The 25,019-nt window shown below is 42.9% G+C and overlaps 4 protein-coding genes across 4 annotated transcripts; 2 read left to right on the forward strand and 2 right to left on the reverse strand.

Moving 5' to 3' along the window:
- Positions 1 to 598: 598 nt before the first annotated feature.
- LOC131883801 (uncharacterized) lies at positions 599 to 15,764 on the forward strand. Its single transcript, XM_059231374.1, has 3 exons — positions 599 to 1,724; positions 12,753 to 13,218; positions 14,956 to 15,764. The coding sequence occupies exons 1-3, from the start codon at positions 1,417 to 1,419 to the stop codon at positions 15,193 to 15,195; spliced, it is 1,014 nt and encodes a 337-aa protein (XP_059087357.1). The 5' UTR covers positions 599 to 1,416; the 3' UTR covers positions 15,196 to 15,764.
- Positions 13,769 to 14,146, forward strand: LOC131883809 (prefoldin subunit 1-like). Its single transcript, XM_059231387.1, has one exon. The coding sequence runs from the start codon at positions 13,881 to 13,883 to the stop codon at positions 14,124 to 14,126; it is 246 nt and encodes an 81-aa protein (XP_059087370.1). The 5' UTR covers positions 13,769 to 13,880; the 3' UTR covers positions 14,127 to 14,146.
- A 312-nt stretch (positions 15,765 to 16,076) lies between the features above and the next one.
- On the reverse strand, positions 16,077 to 17,341 carry LOC131889783 (uncharacterized; the record flags this gene model as incomplete). Its single annotated transcript, XM_059238964.1, is given in 3 exon segments — positions 16,077 to 16,783; positions 17,042 to 17,213; positions 17,289 to 17,341. Coding segments are annotated over 3 exon segments (932 nt in total), but the record flags the coding sequence as incomplete, so codon positions are not given.
- A 6,496-nt stretch (positions 17,342 to 23,837) lies between these two features.
- LOC131882719 (uncharacterized) lies at positions 23,838 to 24,716 on the reverse strand. The gene is made up of 3 exons (XM_059229962.1): positions 24,619 to 24,716; positions 24,351 to 24,533; positions 23,838 to 24,287 (listed from the first exon to the last, which is right to left on the reverse strand). The coding sequence occupies exons 1-3, from the start codon at positions 24,677 to 24,679 to the stop codon at positions 24,034 to 24,036; spliced, it is 498 nt and encodes a 165-aa protein (XP_059085945.1). The 5' UTR covers positions 24,680 to 24,716; the 3' UTR covers positions 23,838 to 24,033.
- Between the last annotated feature and the right edge of the window lie 303 nt (positions 24,717 to 25,019).

Raw genomic sequence — 25,019 nt, forward strand, 5'->3', positions numbered from 1 at the left:
GAGGCAAAAAGTGCGGTTTTGATGCGGTTCAAGTGGAAATCGATATGGGCTTTGATTTGAATTGTTCCAAGTTTGATGCCCTCATTTACATTGTCCCAAGTTTTCCTTCAGCAGCTCTCTCTCTTTTGGGGATCTCACCAGCCACACAATCGTCTAAAGTTACTCGGGTCCAGATATAACCCCTATAATGATAACCCTTTGAGACGAGTGCCAAACCAGCCAAAGCATTCCATATTACGACAATGAAGAGAGGCGACAACATTGGGAACCATCCATGTGTGGCGGTGGATTAAGTGGGCAGTCCGTGGTGACAGGAGGAATCGGTTTAGTAGCCAGTGGAAGAAGCGTTCCACCAGCCAGCCCTCTCAAGTTCCAATAGAGTGACAGACTGACTGACTGACTGAACTGAGGAGATCGAGAGACCGACAGAAAGAGCGAGAGAGAGGGAGAGTAACGGGAGCTCAAGGAGGGCGAGACGGAGCCAAGGAACGGCCGGAGGAACGAACGATTGGAACGAACCCGAGGTACCGGGAACCATTCTCAACAGGCCGAACGAAGCTGACTCAGACAAGTCCGAGGTTCCCTGAATAAGAACGTAAAAGCCTCGAGTTCATGCAAAAAGCGCCAGTTTGCTAATGAATCTATTCAAAGGAAGCCAAGGATACCGGGAGTTGTGAATTATGGAACAACGAGAGTAGTGAGTGTTCCAACTTCCCAACCACGACAAAAAGGCGCCAATGTGACACGCCTCCAAAGGGGAGGCATGAACAAAACAACCACCATCGGAGGTGAGAACGACGTGGAATATTGAGTGTCCAACGTGGTTCAAGGGGAGGTGGAATTCGTACAAGTTTGGCGAGGACCCTTCTTGTAAATTGGAACAATAAGAACATGGGAAAGGAAGCCCTTGAAGCCTGCCGTATGGCAAGCTGGACGAAAATGTCATCATTTGGTGAATAAGAAGAAGGTTAGCCTAGCTAAAAAAGGAAGGGTTTCAATCCTTGAAACGAGTGGAATCTGGGAAAGCGGAACCTCCGTGGGACAGAAAGACGCATTGGAACGTGGAACATTTGACGGAACTCAAACTGCCTTGTGTTAACCTCGAGTGCAATCAAGAATCCAGATCGCTCATTGTTCCTGAAAGCTGGCTGCTTTTTTCCATTGGTACGCCAAAACTGTTTTTTGTGACCCTCATCATGCAATTACGAGAAGGAACTGTTTGGAAACTTCGCCCTAAAGTGAAACAAAACTTTGCCGTTTCGTTGTAAATAAACGCTCGGTTGGGTCCCTCCCTGCTGACCAATAATTTCGAACTTTTAGGGATTGATTTGCCCTTCAAAGAACTCATCCAACAATCAAACTCAAGCTCCCAAATCCACTCTCAAGTAAAAGGTTGCCTACACCTACAATAGAAGCATGAGTAAGAACAAAATGTCTATGTGTTACCCCTATGGGATGGGCGTATCATGCATCTGTGATAATCGAGGACGAATTTACAAATGCTTTCCCAACCTGGAAAACATCCCCACGGATCACAATCATGACCCGAATGGCGAAGCCATGCTCAGTCGAGATGATCGGGCCGAATCCGGACTTCTGGGCGACGATATGAGCGTGATCGATACGCTGACCGGAAACGCGGGTCGAGATCGAGGCTTGGATGAAAGGACTGAGATCATCCTGGCCGCCACATTCCTAGTCCTCATCATACTCGCTTTCATCAGGTAATGAGCATTTCGCATTACCTGTTGAATTATTTTCTTAGATTTTTGTAATATTTGTCATATATTGACCGCCAAAACTCGATCCTTCGGTCAAGTCAGTTGTAGTGACTTTTTTTCCATCGTTCCACGGTGTCTGTACGGCATAGGTAAAAAAAGACCTTTCTCGTCAGGAGTGTACCGTAACGACTAATTTTGGGCTTAACTTTAAGTTCTTAAAACAATGTGACTAGCATGAGAAAACGTAGTGTTTAGCAAGATTTGCCAGATCTAAACGCAATCCAAAGTCGATTCTCTTTCTGCCAAAAAGCAGTTCGCAACTACTAGAGAATCATTTTGACTCAAAATTGGTAATAACTATTAGAATAATGTAAACAGTTCGACTAATGAGACTATATGGGGCCATTCCTTTTGGCCTTCAACCAAAAGCTTCATAAAAAAGTAAAAGGAGACGCAAGTTATGATCTCTTTAATACCTTTTTCACATTCTTTTTCTTAAAAGCATCAGCTTTACCACCTTTATATCACCAGCTTCAAGTCAATCGAATAGGAAATCATAATGCCAAATGACCACCTGACGAGGCTTGTGTCCAAGATACGTACAAATAATGAAATCTTTAAATAGGATCGCGGCAATTAGAATTGATAACATTTAAACTAAGGATCACGAAGAAACCGATTTGGTCCCAAATCATATTTCTCTGACACCCAAATGGAAGAGAACTTCAAATATTCCATATAATGAAGACAATAGGCTGCATGTGTCCCATAAAATAATTTGATACTCAAAATATCCCAACATGTGTATGAGTGCATGCAGGAATCGATATTGATAACGGCGTCTCCGTAATTAACGCACGTACCAATAAAACCACGCTCGCTCTTTGAAGGGTGAAACAAAGCAGGGCGTGCAAACCAAACACAATCAGTTTTCATATATAATGCAAATGTGGATCAGCCCATAGCAGAGAAAAGAAAACCCCTAAAATAACATAAAACTTGCTAGAGTCCAAGTGTGTCGAGATCAAAACAGGAGTGCCACTAAAACATTTTTTGTCTGTCCAAAGCGAGGCTCATGATTTGTAAATGAACCAAGATCGACAAAGATAACATGGTTAATCATGGCAATGTTTGGAAATAGTGGGAAAATTCTTTATCAAACTGTTTGGACAATGGCCGCCATTGGATCACAAAGTTTGGTCCGTATGCTCATATCAGACAAGGGGCATTTACTTGTAGATTATACCTCTAATACTCCCTTATGCATTTTCGTAAAACATCAGCGTTATGCCTTGTTATACGTATGGTGCCCAAACTGTGGTTATTTGGTCCATGTAACAATCGGTCAGATTGCAATTTAGTGACTACGAACAAGATTGTACCCATGAAGAAACAAGGACAACAAGGTCCCCTAAATCTGTCCTTTTTTCTGACCAGATCAGTCTGGCGATCTCTTTGGAATGCATTGCACCCTGATAGTGACTAAAGTGAGTGACAACGAAGGATTATCCAGATTTCGTCTCGCTCGCAAGTCCTTGTCCAAAAAAATGCTTCGCTGGTCAAGGACACCAACCCAAATTCTGGATGGAACATTCACTTTTTTTCTTTCGTTCCATCCCCAGGCATCCAAAGCATGCCAATGATCTGCAGAGCTATGCCATTGTCACCAATTCGCATGGTTCTTGACCTAGGGCCTGACTGGTGCTATTATGACTGTGGTGTGGGTAATGATTGCTCCCAAGCCTCAGTGAATGGGGATGACATGTTTGCATTTCCCTACATGTGGTCGCATTAATTGATCGGCCACAACCGGCGACAAGACCCAGTTTTGGATCATCGCTTTGGCGTTTCATCGCAAATCTTCGCCAGCAGGCAAGGTCAGATGATTTTGGCGAAGGACATGTAACCATGGTACGGAAAATGAGTTTGGGATTGGTAGTACGGCAAAAACAGGAGGGTTTCCTATTCCAGTTCACGCAGTGCAAAAAAACGTTGGGGGAGGTCTCCTTTTGGTTTGGAGTAGGGTCGACAAGCTTTAGAAACTCAAAAGAGAAGTAGGAGATCCCTCCAGATCTGGAATCTCTCGGGGGTAAGCAAGCGTGAAAGAGTCTCCTTCCAGTTTGTCGATGATTCCACAGGAAGCCGGGGATATTAAGAGAACACAAAAGATCATAACTTTGATTGAGTCGAACAGGGATCATCGTTCCCTCCCAATCATTTGGCTCCTTATTGGATCCATCAAGTGCTCACATGGGAATGTCGTGAGCACCGGTTTGTCGTTCGTAGATTAACATTCTGTAAGTTGAGGAGAGCTCCAAACGAAAAAGTAAATTTGACGTGACTTGATCAACTAGTTCCGCTATCTTGCTTGAATTCCCATTGGCTTATTCCCTTTGTTCCTGGTCCAAGAATTGCTGCCCTGAAAGTGGAATTGAAGTGTGCACATGTCCTTGGGGACACAATAAAAGAATGGATGCTTATTTGTCCGTTTGGAACCGAATTTGGAACACTGTCCACAAGTGTCTATTCAGAGATCTTGCCAAGCTCTTTCCAAATACAACGACTGCTAAGCCTTACCTTGATCCCTCGATGGAACACGCAGCATACCCCTAAAAGACCTTGAATTGAGGAGAAGAAAACTGGTTTCTTCGTTTCCTCATGTAACGAAGGTTCGTAGTACACAACTCATTAATCAAGCCAAGTGGTCCATAGCTTTAAAAATGAGTATTTACCTGGGACAAAGGGAAGGTAAGGGGGGAGGAGGGCAAGGGAGCCAAAGATATTCTTTTCTCCCTTGCTTCCATGCTTGCTTGTGTATGTACTATTTGAATCTCTCTCTCTCTCTTTTGAAGTCCTTGTTTCCCCCTCGTCTTTCCTGGACCAACAAATCCAGCCCAAAGGAGTTCCTTCCTCGTCGTTGTTGTCTTTCACGTCCCACTCGAGTGGACGACCATTTCCCTTGAACACTTTGTAGTTTTTCAAAGAACAACCCGTTCTGAAATCCCCGAGTGTCCATTTCTGTTTATTTTGCCACTTTGGTACATTGTTCCAAGTTCTCGAAAGGATCCGTCAGAAATCCCTCAGCTTGTTTGCCATGCATAAACTAGGTCGGAAAAGAGGAACGATGGCTAAGAAATGTGCCTCTTTGGAGACAAGCCTCGGTAGATATCATCCAGAAGCAAGCACACTACCCCACATTTTGAAACCAAAGTCTTACCTGAGGACATGTGATCAAAACCAACACGATCCAGTTAACCGGCCATCCCCAAGAAACAGCCCTAAGCAGAGTTGACAATTTGCATGTTCATGTCAGAAACTCTCTTGTTGAATGATTTGCAACATCCGGTTCCAGGCCCTCGTGGAACAGGTCCAGAGCTTGTAGGAATTTGACAGGAAGCTGGAAAAATTGAAACCTCGTTTCTGCCTGTCGTGTTATGACTCAATTGCAAAAGGAAGGCCAAAGAACGGAACAAGCCGAGGGGGTTCATTTGAGGCTGAATCCTCAATGTGTCCCTTATTATGGGTGTCTTCTTCGTTATTCCTTAAAGGAAAATATAAGGCATGGCTTCTTGAGAATGTAAGATAATTTATGAGGGGTCCTCAAATGTTTCTCCCCTTTTTCTAGTGGGACAGGCGTGACTAGGCTCAAAATATGGGACACAGTTGAAAGGGCCACCGTCAAAAAGGAAACTGAACACTTAAGGAGGAGAAGCAAGAGAAAAAGGAAAAGGAAAGGGGTAGCATGTGCACCTGATTGACTCATTGGTGAGCTTGTCCCGACCCTACCAATACTGGATGGATACATATACGTAGTATAAAGTTCATTGAAATCTGGGACGGTTTGTTGTGCTCCGTGAAGGGCCCATTGCTGAGGGATGATGATCTTGTTTTTTGAGCTTGAGCTCCCAAGACCAGGGCATCATCCGTGTCATGACAGGTGACCTAAAATCGGGAACGAGTCGTTGGCACCTCGTACAATTTCACGAAAAGGATCTCATCATGAGGCGCTTTGATGGGCTTTTCTCCACGGACAAGATCATGATCAGCTCTAACAAAAAAGTGGAACCCGTGGTTGACACCTTCATCCCGCATTTTTCCAAAGCAACTGACTTGTATCAAAACATGTCACTTTCCGTTGTGCCCCCTTCTACCTATCTCTATGAGAGTGAGAATTACTCTATCGCCTATTCCATCATCACCCACAGATGTGAACTGTTTCCGTCCTTTGGAGCGAACAAGGTTCCCAAGAAATTATTTGGATTTGAGACCTTTCGCGAATCCAATGACTTAATTCGTAATCGAATCTTGGACGCTTTACCATTGCCCCGGTTTATTCTTCGCCCTTGTAAGGGGTACAGTAGCATCTACCGTCTTTACTCTTGCTGTGGATCGAAAAGTTGTTCCACTTCGTAAGTTGGTGGGAGTGGGTCGAAGAATTTCGTAGGACCTCAACTTTTTTTTCTCTCTCTCTTTGACAACAAAGTCATTGTAGCTTCTGTTGAAGACCATGATGTGGTGATACCATTGTTGAGAGTTTTTAGTCTAGTCCCAACCAAGGGGAGGGAAAAAGAGAATCCAGGGATGAAACGTATTTTCCACCTCAAGACAGATCACGAACTCGTTGTTGGCCATTTTTCTACCCGTTCCGTCTTCTCCATCTTGCTCTTTTCTTCTCTTAAGAATTGGGCCAGATTTGATGATTCTTATGAAAAAGTCCCGGACTCCACTTGCTTGCATAACAGCTTGAGACACCGAGGCCGAGACCATTGAGCCAAAACTTTCCCCAGACATCATGCAGGGCTAGAAGGAGGAAAAAAATCATCCCTAACTTTGGGTTTCATCTTTCGTTCTGGGCCATAAATAACTGTCCTCTTTGGTATCGGGTCATCGGGGGTGGTGGGATGTCGGGTCTCGGTCGAAGATCCTCCATCCTCAAATAAGATAACATGATGCCATAAAACGAGTCCCCCGAATATGTAAGGATGAGACACACTGGCCAAGACAGCTCGACTGTAGGCCCAGACTCAGGCCTAACTAAGTAATAACTAATGTGACTATGTTGCTAGACCCTGAAAGGAACAAGTTAGCCACGTATCTCGTGGTCGTCTACTTATGTGTAAGTAATTGTTTACTCTGACGACCATTGATCCACTTTTTCAAGATTACTCTAAAGGTGGCCGTACAATTAAGCCCTCTTTTATATTCAAATAATAAATCTTGATTTTAGCAAACGAAGCGATGATTGATCTCCATTCAAAAGAAGTTTAATTAAGATAAGGGTACGTGTTTCAAGTTTTCAAGCCCGTTAAACCACTAGATTTGCAAGCGTTGCTCAGGTAAGAGGGCGCTGATACACGAGAACTTGGCAAAATCCTTTCAACCACTTATCGCCACAATATTTTCGTATGCATAAGAAATTGAGGGTTTGATCAATGAGCTCACAACAGTCCGTGCTTGAGGAGCTGTCAACTGACGTCCCAAGTAGGTGTGTACTAAGCTATCTGGTGAATCATTCCTACGGATTCCTTCATCCCTGGAGTAATGGTTTTGCATGTCAATCTACACCCTCATAGGAAACCATTTAGTCCAGTTGAAGGGAAACCAACTCCAACTAACAACCCCAGGCATTCTCTGGTCTGCTAATGCAGCTCGACATACTACCTTTCGCCTCTTCGTTCTATTCATCTCTATTTGAGAGCCCTTCCAATCCAGTGTTTTGGCACAGATGCACCCTGGGTAGATGAGAGATTCCCGCCCCCGCCCCTTGTAATACAATGAACCCACGTGTTCCCATCGAACCAATGGGCCATAAATCGCTGACTTCTATTGATGAAGACGGATTGATTTCTTCCCTGCCGACTATCTGATTTGGTTTATGACTAGAAACCGGAAGGACTACGGAGCAATTTGAAGCTTGCATCAGACGAATGAGGGATTCATTCACGCTTTGTAATTGGCACAGTTCAATTAGATTAGAGCGAAAATCGATTTGGCTGACCCGCACTGGTTATGCATAAAACATATTGGTGTCGCTTTGTGTGTGAGGTTCAAGCCTTGCAGGGTTCCTGGGTTGTTCACAGTGAATCGAGGGAGACAAAAAACCTCAAAAAAGGGCCGAGAAACCATACAAGTCTCAGCACATGTCATTTTCCCCTTCATTCTTTATCTCGTGGGCTTTTCGTGGTTCTAGAGGCCTAGAATGAGAGGAATGGACCAATATCAAGCGACTGGTGTAACCAAAGAATTCCTCTGAAGGCGTCAGTTGGGTTGAGTTCTACCGTCTATTTTTTTTTTCATGCTCATGATGGGGAGTAAGGAGTTCAAATTTTCATCTCATCCCCCTCGCTTTAGTTGAGGATTTTGCTCTACATTTTCAAAGACTCCTTCACATTTGAATAATGAATTCTCCCCAAAAGTGGTTTGTTCCACATCATCATGATCATCGAAGATCCATAAATATTCCAACCGGTTGAGGGACAAGTCCTTGCTTCAAGCTGAAAAGCGTAACATAAATCGGATCGGAATAAAAATTAGATCAAAGTTCCGGTTTTAATTTTTTCGAGCTTTTCGTTCCAAGAAATCGCTAGCGTCGTGATTGATCCATCTCCAATCCCACCAATGCGTTTCTGAGTGGAATACTCGAAATCAAATTGAAATTGGATGTTCCTCATTTGTCTTGTCAAAGCCAAATGAATCAGAGCGAGCTAACATGCTAAAACGTCTAATTCGAGCACGTGGATCTCAATCTGTGAATTGGAACACTTGGGGTGGTTACTGGCTGAAGCACAATGGTGTGAAGAAAAAAACGAGGAGCAGAGAAAGAGCCAACTAATGACGGTGATTAAATCTTGCCTCAACTTGATTTGCTTGCAATACTATCCCCATCCAACTAGTACTGATGGAAGAAGAGCAAGAAATGGGGGAACCTAGTAAATGAGAGCGGACCGTGACGTCCCACTTGGAAATGGAACACTTTAAGGAGCGTGGGACCGGAGAGGGGCCTGCTGACTGGAACGCTGAATGAGAAACAGAGAGGCAGACAAAGAAAGATAACATTGGGGATTTTAGATAGGGAAACAAATTATTGCATCTCCCACTTGATCTGCGGAACATTTTGAACTTTCCCTCAAAAATGAATGGCCAAAAGTTGACTCCAGTTGGAGTATCATTGTGCAAGCAGTTGGCAGACGATGGGACTGGCAAGCTTTTTAACCACATTGATAGGTAGAGTTTTCACATTTGATGCTCGTCAACCATGACTGGATTAGTTAATTGGGCACAAACTCGGCGGCAAAAATGGACCATATTGTCTGAGATTAAAACTGAAACGCCATAGAGATCCGAAATCATATTTTGAGGATTTGAAGCGCATAACACGTAATGCAGGGATTTTTCTCCAAATAAAACATTTTTTACACCATATACCTGAGAGTTGTAGTAAGATGAAACTCATGAATTGACATTCCACAATATGTGTTTAGCAATTGACGGAGTAAATGATCATCCATCAATAACCTTGGAACGTCTCCCCGATCTTCAACTTAATCAACCGAGAATGAAGATAGTGGGTTTCTTCATCAACAGTCCCGTTTTGTGGAACAGATTTGATCCCGCCCGACTCTTTTGAGTTGTGCCTCGATCGTGTTGAATACCAACCTCGATGTTAGCGGGACAAGAAATGTTGTGAATGAAGACGAAAACGGCAGATCTTGCCAGCGAGCGAGCCAGAGTGAGTAAACATGGAACATGGCCGATCGTTCTCGTACTAAGCACTACTATAAGCAATGTCATCTGGGTCTATTGATGGCTCGTCAAGATGTTTCTGGTGGTTGATCTTATCGTGGAGCCGCAAGGTTCCGAGGTTTGAGGACCCGAACTTGTGCACATGGTTGGTTTGCTCCACCTTCTTCTCGGCTAAAGGTGAAGGTTAGGCGTTTGTTTCGTTTGTTCCAGATAGCGCACAGGATTGCCAAGACGAAGGCCAAGCAATCGGCCATAAGGGAACACACTAAAAGGGTTGGGTTCCGGCGCTCCTGAGTCAATGAGAACATTACGACTCTCACTAGTGAGACAAGCGTAACATGTCTCACGATTAATTGAGATGTAACTGATCTTTCGACCTAAATACTTCACTTGGGGAAGGTCATTACCCAATGCAGATTGACCTTTGGCACAATAAATCAGGTTAGGGGCATCTTCAGCACAATTTGAGGACCCGCCTTGCGTTATATCTGCTTCAGTCTTACTTTGAAGGAAAATTCGTCCGATGAGTTATGGCAAGGCCTTGAAAGAGTGTGTGACCCCAACTGAGAGAGAAATGGCCAATCCAATTTGATGCTAGGTAAATTGGAGGGGCAGGAATTTCAATAATGGAACCCTCTTCCTCATCTTCTTTAGTTGGTGTAGAAAAAACGGGAAGAAGGCAGATATAAACAGAAGGCTGGTATTGTTAAGAAACAAAAACATTATTGGACGGATCACCCACATAAACACACTGTAATTCAGGTTTTCTCTTGGGAAGTTCCAAGGGAAAACAATCCGTTCCACCAGATCGAGCATTGACCATATGATGATCATCTCACCTGACCAAGTGCAATCTAGTTGGCCAGCCCCGAAACTCCTCGAAGGTTTTCTCGACTTTTCTTTTGACTTCTTTTCCGTCTTCTTTTCGCTCTTGATCCCATCTCTCTCTTCTTAGGGTTGGAACAGCGGGGAAGTCAGCTTGCCAGAAAATCCCTCAATATGGGCTTTGACTCCACAATGGCCAAAGTTTTTCTTTCCATCACCGCTCCACATGGTATGAACTGACGAGATTTACAAGGTGATTGAGGGGAGCATACTTGAACTTTACCTGATATAGACTTATGTTTGACGGAAAAGGAGCGCAGGAGACCACTTGTCCTTGAAATCTTCGCTCTTATCTTGGTCGTCTTCGGGGTTGGATGCCCGGGTGTGAATCGAAGCTAACCACCCACTGAGAATTTCAATTCAAAATCCATTGGTCCTCAAGTTTGAAAAGACGATCGCTTTCGAGGCAAGAAATCCGGATGGATCGCTTCCTCTCCTTTATTGTCGGCAAAAGAAAACAAGAGCAATGAACATTGCCCTCGTTGCCAAAATGAGCAACGAAATCAGGATATGCCATAAGTGCTTGCTGGCTCGGAAAGGGTTTGCGATATGTTGTATCGGAAATCTCGGGGTGTTCACTGGAGGCATTTGGCATGAGAGAGAACAGGCATGGCATACGAAAACAGACACAACGACATCGCCTTTTGGACCCTTTCCACTTTTAATCAGGATGCCAGATTCTGTATACATTCCTCATGCACCAATACCAACAATAAGCGCACATCTCAAGCCAAAAATCGTCTTCATTTCAACATTAAGAAACAGGTCCTTAACAGAAGCATCGTTATGAATAAATGGACAACCAAGTTATAAAACAAGTCAATTTCCCCATCATATCAAAACCATCAACTTGGAGGGATCGTTGTTTCTTAGTAAGGATCCCAAATATTATAGAATGCCATTGTCTGCGCACAAAAGAACCTGGAGAACCACCCAAGCGAGGCATAATTATGGAACAATACTCAAAGGTGGATAAAGAACTTGAAAAAAGTCTGCCCTGGCCTTGAGGAAAATAACGAAAGCCGCAAGGGTTGACTGACTTCCATTGTTTTGGATAATAATACTTGCTCGGAAAATGAGTCTGACCAAGTCTGTCGTCAAAAGAAGAGGATGATCGATTTTGTGGTGATTGCTCTTAGTTCTCACCCCTTTGTTTGACACGTGGCTCCATGTTCATTAGACTTATTGGAAGAAGTCTCTTGTGGCTAGACAAACCAATACGATTCTTGTCAACCCTCCCATAACCAACAACACTAAGGGTTCGATCACGGGTGCGAAAATAACAAAGCCAAGAAAAGAGCTCTCCCTCGACCATTCCAATTCTCCATTGAGAGTTGACTCTTGACCCTACGTACGATTTATATCTCGGTGGGTTTGTGTGGCCCGAATCACATAATCCGATTGCTCCATTCTTATCCCACTTGATATCGACTCCCTCAACTTTATTCGGGATTAATCAGCGGTTCTGGCCATACGATTCTTCACTGGTGTCACTTTCTAGTACGTATTCGGCATAGAACTTGAGGAAGTCACTTGATTTCATTGGCTCGACCCAGCCTATGATACAAATTAAGGGAAAGTTCAGATACCATGTACTGACTTATTGAAGACTTGGATGTCGTGCCATCCAGATCCTTTTAAGTGAGAAGCGTTGAGCATCACCAACTGGCAAGCAGGGAGCAATGAGCAACGAAAAGGGGAGATCTGTTGGTACGAGGGTATCACTATCAAAGCCATGTGTTGGTGAAATCAGAATAAATGATTGCAAGCACAAAAGAGAGGCAATAACGGTGCGTATTCATTACCTTTCGTGACCAGCCATGCCATTTTGGCTTATGAGCCTATCCTATTCCAGACTCGTTAAAGGGGACCTTACGCTCATTTGCATTTATACACTACCATTTCCTTATGATCACGATGAGAGGTGGTAAAATATCATTCAAATTCTTCTGGATGATTGCGGTTGGAGTCTCACGTCGCACGTAAATGAAGATGGAGGTATATTGCTCCGTTTTTTTTTTTCAAACGGGTTACTTTGAAGGATACCATAAACAACTGATTAGACGAGCAGATGAATGTCCATACACGTAGTGCCTTCCAACTTCTCCATTGAGTATGTGTCCATGTTATGCTCTGGCATGTCTTCTCGCTCATTGGATGTTTGGTTGTGATTGCTCGAGAAGGAGGAAAGGATGAATAAAAGACAAGTGTCGGCTACGACAATCATGATGATGACGAATGGTAAATAGGCGGGGGAGAACATTAACCACGATGCTAATGACACCATCTTGTCGCTTGGTCTCCTTGGATTGTGTGCTTTCAGAATGCACTACATGATCAGACTCCAATGTGTTACAAAAAAGATATTAGGCCACTATCAACTTGCCTCTCTTTCCGTTCCAGTTTCGTAATCTATCGGTGTGAGAAGAATTATATGCGGCGCAGACTTCAAGAGAGCTTCCACATTTCGCCGTCGGGTGGCACGATGAGCACACATTTGGGTGGGCACATTCCCTCGATCTCGGTTTCCGTACAGACCGAGCCCATGATGACAACCCTCAATGGAAATGGTCACCTGGCCAATCTGGCAAACACGGCGGAACTTTTGGTCAATGGACATTCCCAAGCTCGACCTAGCTATAGCTCTGCCACTTTACCACACAATGCTCACCTGGTATCCTCTTTGGCTCATCAGAACAGTCATGACCTCGAGGACCACGAACCAAGTCGAAACCACAACGGTAATGGGGCCGGAGCCATTTGGACCAGCATGATGCACACTGCTCAATCCTTCCGCGATGTCCGCGATGTCATTGCCATGAGCCACTCACGCGACAACACCTTGAATCGGGAAGCGTTGCATCACTCGGTGAGACTTCCAAGGGGTCGAATCAGGAATTACTTGTCCNCAAAAAATACCAGGAATGAAAATATGAACCCGCCCATAGAACAGAGCTATTAAATAGCAACGCTTCACCCAAAGAGCAAATCTTGGTCTTGGGTAAAATGATTCGGGGCAAATTATAACCATGGGAGCAATGAATTATGCTGGAATCCCGAGCCAGAAGATCCTTGGCTCACAAGACAAGTCCGGATATAATCGACGAGCAAATTATTCATAATTGCAACATTAAATGTTTCCACTTAAAATTCAATACCGCTCTTTCCAGGCTCTTAATGCTTCTCGCTCTTGGCCTCTCACATTGGGGTCCTTAAAGTCGGATCAGCGCCAAAATGTGTTCCCCCCCTTCTTCCAAAATGAGACCATCCCATTGTGCCAAAAGCGAAACCTTAGGATCCCAGAGACTACTGAAGAGATCATCCTCTTCATTTAAACCCAACTTTCTCACCTGAGGCTCAAATCGAACTAAAACCAGAGTTGATCTTATAGAGGTTGAGAGAATACTGAAATCCTGGGGCGTTAGATTCAGCTGTCGTGCGGCAAGCCACCGAAACTGAGTTTGGACCAGGTGTGCTCAAGTTGAGCAAATAGGGATTCCGAACTAGATTCCGAATTGATTATCAGTCGCAATGTCGGACAAGAAAGCCCCGGACATGGAGTTGAAGAAGGCTTTTGGCGAGCTCCAAGCCAAGATGTTGGAGACGCAGCAAAAGATGAAGTTGTCGGATTTGCAGATTGAGAACTACAAACGGAGCATGACTCACGCCCAACTCACGGATCAGGAAATTGGATCCTTGCCCTCGGACGCGAAGCTCTATGAGTCCGTGGGAAGAATGTTTATCATTAGCTCCAAAGATGAAGTGGCTAAAGGGTGAATATAATCTTGCATTCTTCTGATTTTGGAGAGTTATCTCAATTCTCAAGGCTTGTTTAGCCATGATTTCCTTATATAGTGCCTGAAAAACAAGTCTTAGTGCTAACATCAAGATTTGTGAAATATGGCGAACGGCTGAAGGAAAACTAAAATGAGAAAAATCAATCTTGATGCTGCAACTAATTTTATGCTCTTCAATAAGCCCATGATTCCTTAGGATTTTATTCACTCTTCTGGTCGTCAAGACGGTTTTGATACCGTTGGTCCACCATTAGGGGGTTCTTGAACCACTCTCTTTTTGCCAATTTTAGGGGGAAATGCAAATGTTAACTGAACAAAACGAAAGATAAAGTCCACCTTGTGAGCAAACAACTTGTATCAAACTCATCGTTTCCATGCCATTTGCCCCCCCCCGGCGGATGTACGGTACAGCAGGCACACCGTGTACAGTGTACAATGCGCAAAGTGGCCATAAATCAAGTCAGGGAGAGCGAGTTTCTCTTCATTTGGGTGGTTTATGGCGAGAGAGAGAATATAATTGACCTCCAAAAGCATTGGTGGCACTTCGACCCAGTTCCAGTACAGGCGAGCACAATCAAAGAATGGGCTTGTTAGTCAGCATTCCACAGGACAAATCCACAGGACAAATCCACAGGACCAATCCACAGGACAACCTAATCGCGACCGAATCTCGATTCAACCCGAGACGTCTCAAGGGTCTTCTATGGAACAATCTGTCTAGTTCGTTAAATAGAAATAAGCCCCAATTTCCCTTCCTCAAAGTATTGGACTGAAACCAAGTTATCATTTAAAGACGTTCTTCGTTCCAGAGAGATGACGGAATCTTGCGAGGATCATGTACGGCCGAAAACCTTCGCTCTCCAAGTGCTTTAGGCGGTACCATGGGGCGTGTCAATGGTCATGTGGGTCAGCACAGCTCCGGGGATCTCGTGGATGACGACGCTCACACGGAATATGCAGAGAGTGACGTCATGCTTGGCGGAAACGGAACCAGTAGCAGCAACGGAAGCGCCAGTGCTAACGGTGTTAACACTGGCCACAGATATTGACCCAGAGCTAGATTGAACTTGTGTGGGGCGACACAAGACAAGTTGGTCAATGTCCAAGCCTTGATTCTGTTCGCCAATGCCGACATCTAGGGCTCCACCTTCGGCCATTTGTAGGAATATTTCATGACTTCCTGTGCGCGTACATAGGTCTAGAGGGAAATTACAATCCCATATCCTACGTTGACACAATGTTAGAGTGAGTTTATAAATATTGACCGGGATATTGAAGTTGTGTCAGTTGTTTGACAGGGTGGGTGACCCAAATATTTAAATTAGAAGGAAATTGGGCTACCTGAATCCAACCATTTTGAGCATTGAGATGATTCCATCATGGAATTGATCTCTTTGATTATTGGATTGTTTTATACCAATGCAGTGGAATGATGAAAATGAAACCTCTCCTTCAATCTCGTTTGACTCTGTAGGATTTTTTATTTGCGCATTCGCCCCAATATAGGCTTGACAAGTATTACTATGTGTGGTATGTCATTATTGTTCTGGACCATTTTTGAACTTGGGAGTACCATAACAATTTTCAGGAATTTGAAATACACTTATATTCGAATCTATGACTACTGACTACTAATCCTTTATTTGCCTCAGGCTTTGTCCAACCATGAGCTTTACTATCTTGAAATCGTGATCGATTGCCCAAGATTAAAATCACGTTATGAAAAAATGGCTGTTGTTAGGAATGCATTCCCTGAATCCATGCCTTGAATTAGAAGGGATATCAAAAGGTTACGAATGATGTAGATAAAATCTAGGAATTGCTTTCCCTTCCACGAATGTTTAGCTGGTCCTTCAATAAGAGAGAAAATAACTCATGGTTCCTTAATGGAAAGATTTTAGTCGATGAAGGCAAACGAAAACGAGAGCCTTTACGAGCCATTNGGAGACGCGGCCTTGGTGGTCTTTTTCGCCTTGGACGAGTTTGCTTTGCCCTTCACTGTCATCGCCTTCGATGACCCTTTTAAAGCCGGTTCCACGGGGGGGGTATCGTCATCGGCAACTTTGGGCAAGGCCGTCGTGGTTTTCTTTCTATTCTGAGGCGTTTGAGGTGATTTCTTGTATGATATTTTGGGCGTGTCATGGTTTGGTTTGGCAGGAGATCGAACTTTGGGGGTCTTCACTAAGCTTTTAAGATTCGCCAAGGTTGAGTCCGCTAACGATTCATCCCTCCACGATGGATGCTTCTTGTTCAGTTTCCCTGTTTTCTTGAGGAACTCGGGGCCATTTTGAACGATATGAATCGGGCTTTTAGCTTCGGAGCGTTTGGGAGCTACAAGCGAAATCGCTTTCATCTGATCTTTTGCCGGGGGTGAGAGGGCGATTTCGTCGGTAAATGATGGACAGATATTTCTTCGGGCGCGCGGCGAGGTCGTCCTTGGCAAAGGAAGGATGGGGGTCATGGTGGATATCCCATTCTTCTCTTCTAAGGGATCAACCAACGGGGTGGATTGATTTTGGCGGGGTGAATCATCGTCCGTCTCCGAATATTCCTCCGTGTCCGATCCGAAACAATGAATGATGATATCTTCGGTCGGTTCTTCTTCGAGATGGTGAACTTCGCCAAGAACGGATTGGGCTGAAAAAAACTGATATTAGTGGATGTAAATTGTGCACAACATTGCTCAGGATTGGCTCTCAATCTTCAAGCTACAAGTGTGCCGCATGCATCGAACTTCATGGCACATCCACATTTTCACAACCTAGCTTGAACCCCAACAACGATTTTACAAGGCCAGTCACGTTCGGCACGTGGCGAAGCAACAAGCCATATGTCAGCCCCGTTTTCTCATCTACAAACTGAAAGTATCCCTTGGATCCAAATCCGGGGACTTACCTTCCTCGTAGTAAAGAGCGTGAGATTGAACATATTCCTGGAAGCGCTCGTTCCGGAGAGGGATGGGGCTGGGAATATGAAAGTCGCCCACATCCCAATCTCCATCATCGCTTAAGGCAAAACTCCCTTCAGCCTCGTCTTCCTCATTGGTCGCCGCATCTAACTGGGCGTACTAAAAGCATAAAATCATTAATATCGACGAACCCACTGATGTATGTATGATCGGGAGTGGTTCAACAACCATTACTTTCTCATAGAGTCGCTCATAAAAGGCTTTTCGATCGTTTTCTATGGCTTTGAGGTAGTCCTTTAGAGTAGACATCATCTTTTGGGCGTGGATTTAGGGGGTGGGAGGGGAGGAAGGAGGTAGCGGTGTAGTTGTTTACTGTGTACCACTCAGTCACTCACTGGCAGTGCTGCCAGATCAAATGGATCGATTATCACCTAACTTTTGCCAAAAATAACCAGTTTCATCACCAGATTTTGGGGTTCTAAAGAAAAATAACCAAATATCAAAATGCAATCACCTCATGAGCTTTGTTGTTATTTGTAGGGCCGGCCAAAATTTGAAGATTAGCATGATCCTTATTGACAACAAATTTGCCTGAAAAAAAAATCGACCGAATTTGCACAAAAATTTGCAAATACACTTTCCAAAACATAGGCACCAACACGTTCTGGAGGTTGCAAGGGCTGCTTTTGCCTTCCCTATCAAGCAACACGTAGATGAAAAGGAAAATTATATCATGATAACTTCCGGCGTTGGGATTTGAACCTGCTATCCCTAGCGTGCAGATTTTGCCTTGTCCATGCTTCTTCTTAGACTGATCAGCATTTTGCACATTGTTAACATTTTGTTAAAAAGATAAATCTCAGTTCAAAAACTAAAACGCAATAATGCCAGAGCCTAACAAGTGTATTGCAGAACAATTTTGTTAAAAAAAGAAAGGTTTTCAAGTTTCATAAAAGTAATGGTAAGTCAATTTTTCTGAAACTAAACATCCACCTCATGACCATTTACCACAAAAATCATGAGAAGACGTCAAGATTTACCTGATTTTTAAAGGAGAAGTTCATTATTCAAACAGAAGTAAATTCCAATATTTGAATTAGAGTATCTTAAAAAGGTGCAAAGATAAAAGAGCTATTTCAGATTGAAAAAAAAACATAAGCTTGTAATATGTTTATGATCTATTTCAAACCTATGTGCACTTAAAAAAAAAAAAGGTTTCCTATTTTACCCAACCATAGCCAACCAAAGTTGGATTTTTCGGATTTTTCAAAATCACCAGATTTTGAGATCCTTTCGCTGTAAATCACCAATCATCAGAAGCAAAATTTTGTCCCAAAATTACTTGAAAAATCACCAGTTTGGTGATAAATCACCACATCTGGCAACACTGCTCACTGGGGAGGGAATCGTCCAGTGCTGCCAGGTCGCGACAGGCTAAAAACGCCAGATGACCCCCCAAAACGCCAATTCAAGACATTCATCGCCAAATTTATTTTAAAAAAACGCCAGAAAAACGTCCGATATTCTCGTAGTATTCTAAGGCACTTCAATGTACAGTCAGATGCTTTTCTGCATGAGTTGAATTTCGTGTACTTCCGTTTACTATTTGTGTCAAACACAGAACTTGTTGTCACCAATGACTGTTATGACCAGACATTTCAAGATTGTGGAGTGCAAATTAGCAGAGTGGCAAATATTTTACCCTACTCTGTGGATTTCACAATGCAACTACTTTGACACATTTGGGTAGCCATTAATTTAAGTACCATAAAATTACAATGACATGGTGGTTTGAAGGATTGCTAGACTGTCGAGAGGAACTCTAGAATCTGAAGATAACACATTAGGTAGTAGTTCATTAATGCATCTTTTTCCAAAAGTAATGGGCTGAAAATTCTCAGGGTATCGAATTTTACCGACCCAATCTCTGAGTTGGTTGAGCAGTGCTGCCAGATGGCGGTTTAGCCGGCCAGATTTTCCTATTTCTAGCCTTTTTAGATTCTGTCTGGCGGGGAGTTTTTTCTTTTGGGGGGGAAGATGAATCTGGCCGTTTTCTGGCCTTTTTCAACATTGACGGATATGCTGATTAGGTGGGTTGCTGGCGTTTTTGAATGACTTTAGGCGTTTTTTGACCCAAATATCATAGGTATTGGCATATTTTTCCTCAGCTTTGTGGATGCTTTGCAAGACTGCAAGTTGTCCGTCGGCAATTATATCTATCGCACTGTCAGTTTCATACTTCAAAGCAATTGATTAATGTACAGCACACTTTTGGGCACAAATTGACGCGTTTTAATTGTAAATCATGCTTCACTTGAATGATCATCAATTCCTCTCTCTAGAAGTAACATGCTATGTGTTTAGTGCAAATAGAGTACACACGTTACTCTTTCAATAGAGATTTTCAAGTTGAAGTTTTCAACTTCAGAGACAATCATTTTTTCACGGCTGCTTTCTCAATAAATCATACAAAGTGGCACGATTTTGGACAAAATGGCAATGCATTTTTCTACTGAAATTGAGGTATGGCCAAATAATCAAAATTTTCACTTGTTTCAGCATTACAAAAATGTCCCCATCCTCTTCAGCCTCTTTCAAAAAAAAAACCATAGACAAACATGCAGGGCCACTATGAAAGCTTTCAGTGTTGAAAAACTTTTTCTGTCATAGATTCTAAGATGCTAGAAGGTGGACTATGATTTTCGGCAGATGCCACGTCACTCACATATTTATGTGCCAAAAACGTTCAAACAGTACACCTCCATGGCTCTGCTTTATGAGATGCAATGTTTCAACACATTTGGGTAGCCATTAATTTAAGTACCACAAAATTATAATGACATTGTGGTTTGCGGGATTGCTAGACTGTTGAGAGGAACTCTAGAATCTGACGAGAACACATTAGGTAGTAGTTCATTAATGCAAGTTTTTCCAAAAGTAATGGGCTGAAAATTCTTAGGGTACCCTAGTTTTGCCTACTTATCATGTTTCTTTTGGGACATAAGTGTTGCCAAAAAAGTAAGCTCTTCTTTTCTCTTTCATATTTCTTGACTTAAAAATTTGCGGACAATTTCATTCGCTACTGTTAGGGCACAAACAAGTGGAATTGGCCAGGCTAAGCATGAACGAATTATACTTTTTCACTATCAAATCAAAACAATCCTTTATCAATCCTCCACAATTCTACGATCCCGACTAGGTTTGGTACTTTTGGCATGTTAAACTTTCAGTAATCCTTCATCTTTAATCACAATAATTATATGAGTTCAAGGCATTTGTTGAAGGATTTACAAGGGTTAGCTTCATTGATGGAAGTCTAAATAATCAGCCATTCATTGTTGTCATGAACATTGTCATCTCTTGAGTCAGATCTTTCATCACCAAAATCCCACTGATCTTGAGAAATCCCTTGCCTTCATCGATTGACAAGCGTAGAAAAACTTCTTGACTCCTGATTCTTCTTTCATTAAGTCTTTAGTGGATGAATTTATCGGGATTGTTGCAATAGATCACAGGAAATGAGATTGCCTGATAGAGAAGATTGACATCAGAGACATTGTACAATCCTGTCCACCGAGAGTTGGCCTCAGTGAGTGCCTGTTGCAGGCCTGGTTCCACTCTGACATCGGATAGGATCCCTTGCGTCACTTTCAAAACGTTCTTGGTGCTCAAGCCAGTGTTGTTTTTAATATGAAGCAAAGTTTCAACTTTCAAATTAGGTTTATCAGGTGAAGTCTTGGGAACTGTCAGTGATGAAAATGATCTTGGTAGGCCTGACAAAGCTAAGGCAAGGGGTTGGTTTTGGTTCTTCTTGTCCAACAAAATCGTTCTCGTCACTCGCTCAAGGGTCTTAATGGGAATTAGCTTCCTCTCATTGGTCTCCAGGTGCCTTTGGGTGCAAGGATGTTTACACCGTTTACACCCACGATATAGAATCTGGAAACATTTATTTTAAAAGGGTCCCATAGAGGGCTGAGCCACACTTTCCGGATTAGCTTCAGATGCATTCCATGATATGTGTTGACTCGGCTTCAACTTCGGGATTGAGGTGACGTGGCTTTACTGTCATAGGACTTCAAAACTTTAATGCTAAAGATATTATTCAGTCCTTTTGAAGATTCTTATGAGTACCTAAGCTTCAGATTCCCATACCATAAGTGGTTACAAAATAAGGCTAATCACGAAATGAGATACTTAAAATCGCGCAACCTATACGCCAGCTTCTTTTGCAGTTGTTTCGCATCCGAGATGACAACTAACGTCTACAGGGATCCAAAGGATTGTAGTCTTGGACTACAAAGGTACCCACAAAGGCATGAAACCTGGTATTGGGAATGGCCTGAGCAGATCAATCGAGGCAAATGAAGATCAGAGAACTTCGAGCTTTGTCATGCTTCTCCATAACGTCTACGGCAGCTTCTTTTTCAGCTGTTTCGCATCCGAGATGGCAACTAACGTCTACACCATACTTTCAACACCGGCAATGGATTCAACCCTGGAACAATTTAAAATGTTGGCTTCTCTGCATTGAATATGAGCTGCTCATCCTCAAATCTGATTGGACGAGAGCTCAGCGTGTCAAATAATGCGGCAATTCGACGCAAAATTTATCAGGGTGTCGCTCAAAAATATTTTTTGGGCGGACTTCCTTACTGCTACCAAATAACCGGAATTCTGACCATTCCTACCAACTACCAATTTTGTATCATCAGCGTAGGAAAAAATACTGACAATAATACTGCCAAGCTTCTGAAGCGGAGCAATGAAGATGATGAAAAGGAGAGAACCTAAATGGAGCCCTGAGGGACACCCAACTCGACATCATGTATGTCACTAAGGGATCCCTCAACCTTAACTAATTGATTCCTACCAGAAATGAAACTTCTTAAACAATTGAGAACCTTGTCATAGGCTTTAGCAAAGTTGAGATAAACCTCATCAACTGACTCGTGCCTTTCCAGTCCCTCAATAACCTGCTCTATATGTTCAATCAGTTGGGTAATCGTGCTAAAATGTGCTCATAAACCATACTGGGTTTAAATCACATAAAATCCTTAATATTTTACAACAACCTAATTAGCTCTTCCCCTGACAAAGTAGGCCCCGGAAATATGAACCCAATATATTTACACGTTTCCGCCTAATTTCCATTCATCCTTGATTCGGTTTGAATACGGGGTAAATGGAGAAAACCTCTCAACAAAAGCTGTACTTTTGGGGATGTTTAGGCAAGCTCTGGCAGGTTGGTTTGTTTGCTGGTACCAGTGTCGGTGATGCAAGTTTGGGGCTTCAAACACATTTTTGAGAAGGTGTAGGAGGAAACATCAGCTGTGTTAAAACCACTTTGAAACGCCAATTTTGCATCACTGGCATTAGCGGGCAGGTTTGGTTACTTGTACCAGTGCTTAGTCAAAAGGAGGCGCTCAAGTGCAAAGGGGTAAACAAAGATCCCCGTGAGCGTGTCCTATAGCATATTATGCAATTTCACGAAAAGCGAAGTGACCACTACACGATTCGGAAATTCGAGACCGCCCTTCAAAAGAAATGATTCTAAGATTTGAAGCACCCATCAAATTGATGATAGCCCTAAGTTTCTAAAAAACTTATGCACAAGTTACAAGAAGCTAAAAGGCCATAAACTTTCGATATATCTCTTGGAGTTGCTAAGTCTTTGACAATGAGGATAGCCCGGATTCTTTCGAGTTTTTCTTTCGGGGGATGAACCGTACAAGAGACCGTATTTAGCGAAAGGCCAAAAAAGATCCCAATTTGGGTAAGGGATTGAAACGTTTCGTAAGATTCATCAAAACCCGCTCGCCGAAAGACCGAGCGGACAAAAGCAACTTTTTAAGACAGTCTGCCTTAGAGTGTCCCAAAATGAAAAGATTGTCAATGTAGATGAAGCTTACGACACCATGTCGTCTACAATAAACGATTAAAGGCTTTGAGTTTTGTGAAAAAAATGGGCTCTATCAGAAATGCCAAGAAACGTTACTAGCCATTGGAAAAAAGTTGAGTCACCCGACTTAAATTTCCAGTCAAAACCCAGCAACTTTGTTGATCTTCTCTTATTAGCAAATGATAGTAACCTCCCGAGAGAACCATAGATGCCAACTATGCACCTTGCGGAATTTCTGGCAGAATCAAAGTAATAAGATTCTTAAGAAACTTGGATCTCCACAATTCAAGGCAAGTCCTTTTATCTCATTTCTTGCTAAGACGGTTCGTTTCAGAAAGCTAAGGTTTAAGGCTTATGTAGTTGATTAAGAGTTAGCCGAAAATTCAAATTTTACGTAGTCATTACCTCATAAATTTGACTACATCTCCCGAGTACCCCGAGCATTACTTTCGGCCTAATCTGACCAAGTTCATCAATTCGAGAAGATCTTGTGGTTCTATCATTTGTTGAAGTTGGCAGACGTGAAAGGTGAAGGAGGTACGAATTATCGAATCCGTTTGCAGTCCAAATCTCTAGAAGTCCATGTTTGGAGTGGGTGGGTGTCCACAAAGATACAGGAGTACCGATAGGGTTTGAATCACCAATTTTATTTGTATTTCATGAAATACTTCACAACTATGGGGTCTTGTATTAGGAAAATGGGAAAATAGAATGAACTCTGCCTTAGTTTTTAGCTCTTGTATTGTGTATTGCGACTGGCATAAAATCTCAATATATGTCTCAAAACCTCCTCTGGTTTTTTGGCTCCTCTATAGAGGAGTAGGGGGCGCAAGAGGCCTGCATATTAAGCTAAGTCGAAACTCCTTGTCTCGAACAACTTGATATTCATCCCAATCCCAGAATTAAATGCTTTTTTTCGCACCCTTGTGATGCATGATTAATACCTTAGTGAACAATATTGTAGTTTTTTTTTAATTGGACATTTAAATTGAGACATGAAATTGGGAAGATGTGGTTGATGCCTTAGCAATTGAATGCCAAGAATTCTTAACATAACCAATAACAAAGGGAGCTAGCTCTCTATTTGAGAGGACAACCATCCGGTTTATCCCTTTGACACAGAAATTTGCGCGTGGCTGAACATGGGACATCAATCAGTATTCCCGGCTTTGTTCGAATGCAAGAAGGACGATTGCGTTTAAATTGAATATTGTATCCCAAATCGCTGTGCATGTAGTCGCCTTTGCCACCTTCCCATGTGACTTGACCATTACATTCTTCGTTTTCACAATTAACCATAATATCAGACCTTAGTCCCACCCAGACTTGCATCACTAGAATAGAAATAAGATACTTTGCACTAAACGATCAATGGTTATACCTTCCATGATTCATACTTCCGGTGACGCCAAAAACACTATCTGCTTCCTCTTGATCGGTCAATGTGGCTAGAAAGAACCCGTCGCCAGCACCATCACATTGAGCTTTGGCGTCATCAAAAGATACTTCTTCGTCAGACAAATACAAAGTGGTTGTGTCTGTTTCCGTTGGTGTGTTAGCAAAATTTGTGACTTCAGGGCCTACGGTAAAGCCGAAATAAAACTCATTCAGTTGGCTGGTAAAGAGGTGAAAGAGACAAATTGGAATACAAATTATTGAGCTTACCGTCACAATCGGGTGGAGTTGTAGTAGTAGTGGGGATAATCTCAGTATTGCAATTGTTCATTCCGTTACAATTTCCAGTTATGGTCGAACCTCCGCCTCCGTCACCTCCAGAACCGGGGATCCAGGAGCTGGAACACGCGGAATCCCAGGCATGCCAAATGGACCACTGGCCCATCCGGCCAAGGTTTCCAAGGGTCCAACAGGTCCTGACGCTCCAATGGCCCCAACACCCCCTTGTGGTCCTACCACTCCGGGAGGCCCATCTGAACCTGAAAAGTACTCGATATTTAATATTTGAAGTCTAGGGTAAAAATATCCAAATCTTATTTTTAAAGCCATTGCAATTATTTGTGGAAAAGCCAGTAGGTATCTAAGTGCAAATGTACGTGGTTATTCAAAGT

This window comes from Tigriopus californicus, chromosome 1 (genome assembly GCF_007210705.1).
Source record: "Tigriopus californicus strain San Diego chromosome 1, Tcal_SD_v2.1, whole genome shotgun sequence".
Lineage (NCBI taxonomy): Eukaryota > Metazoa > Arthropoda > Copepoda > Harpacticoida > Harpacticidae > Tigriopus > Tigriopus californicus.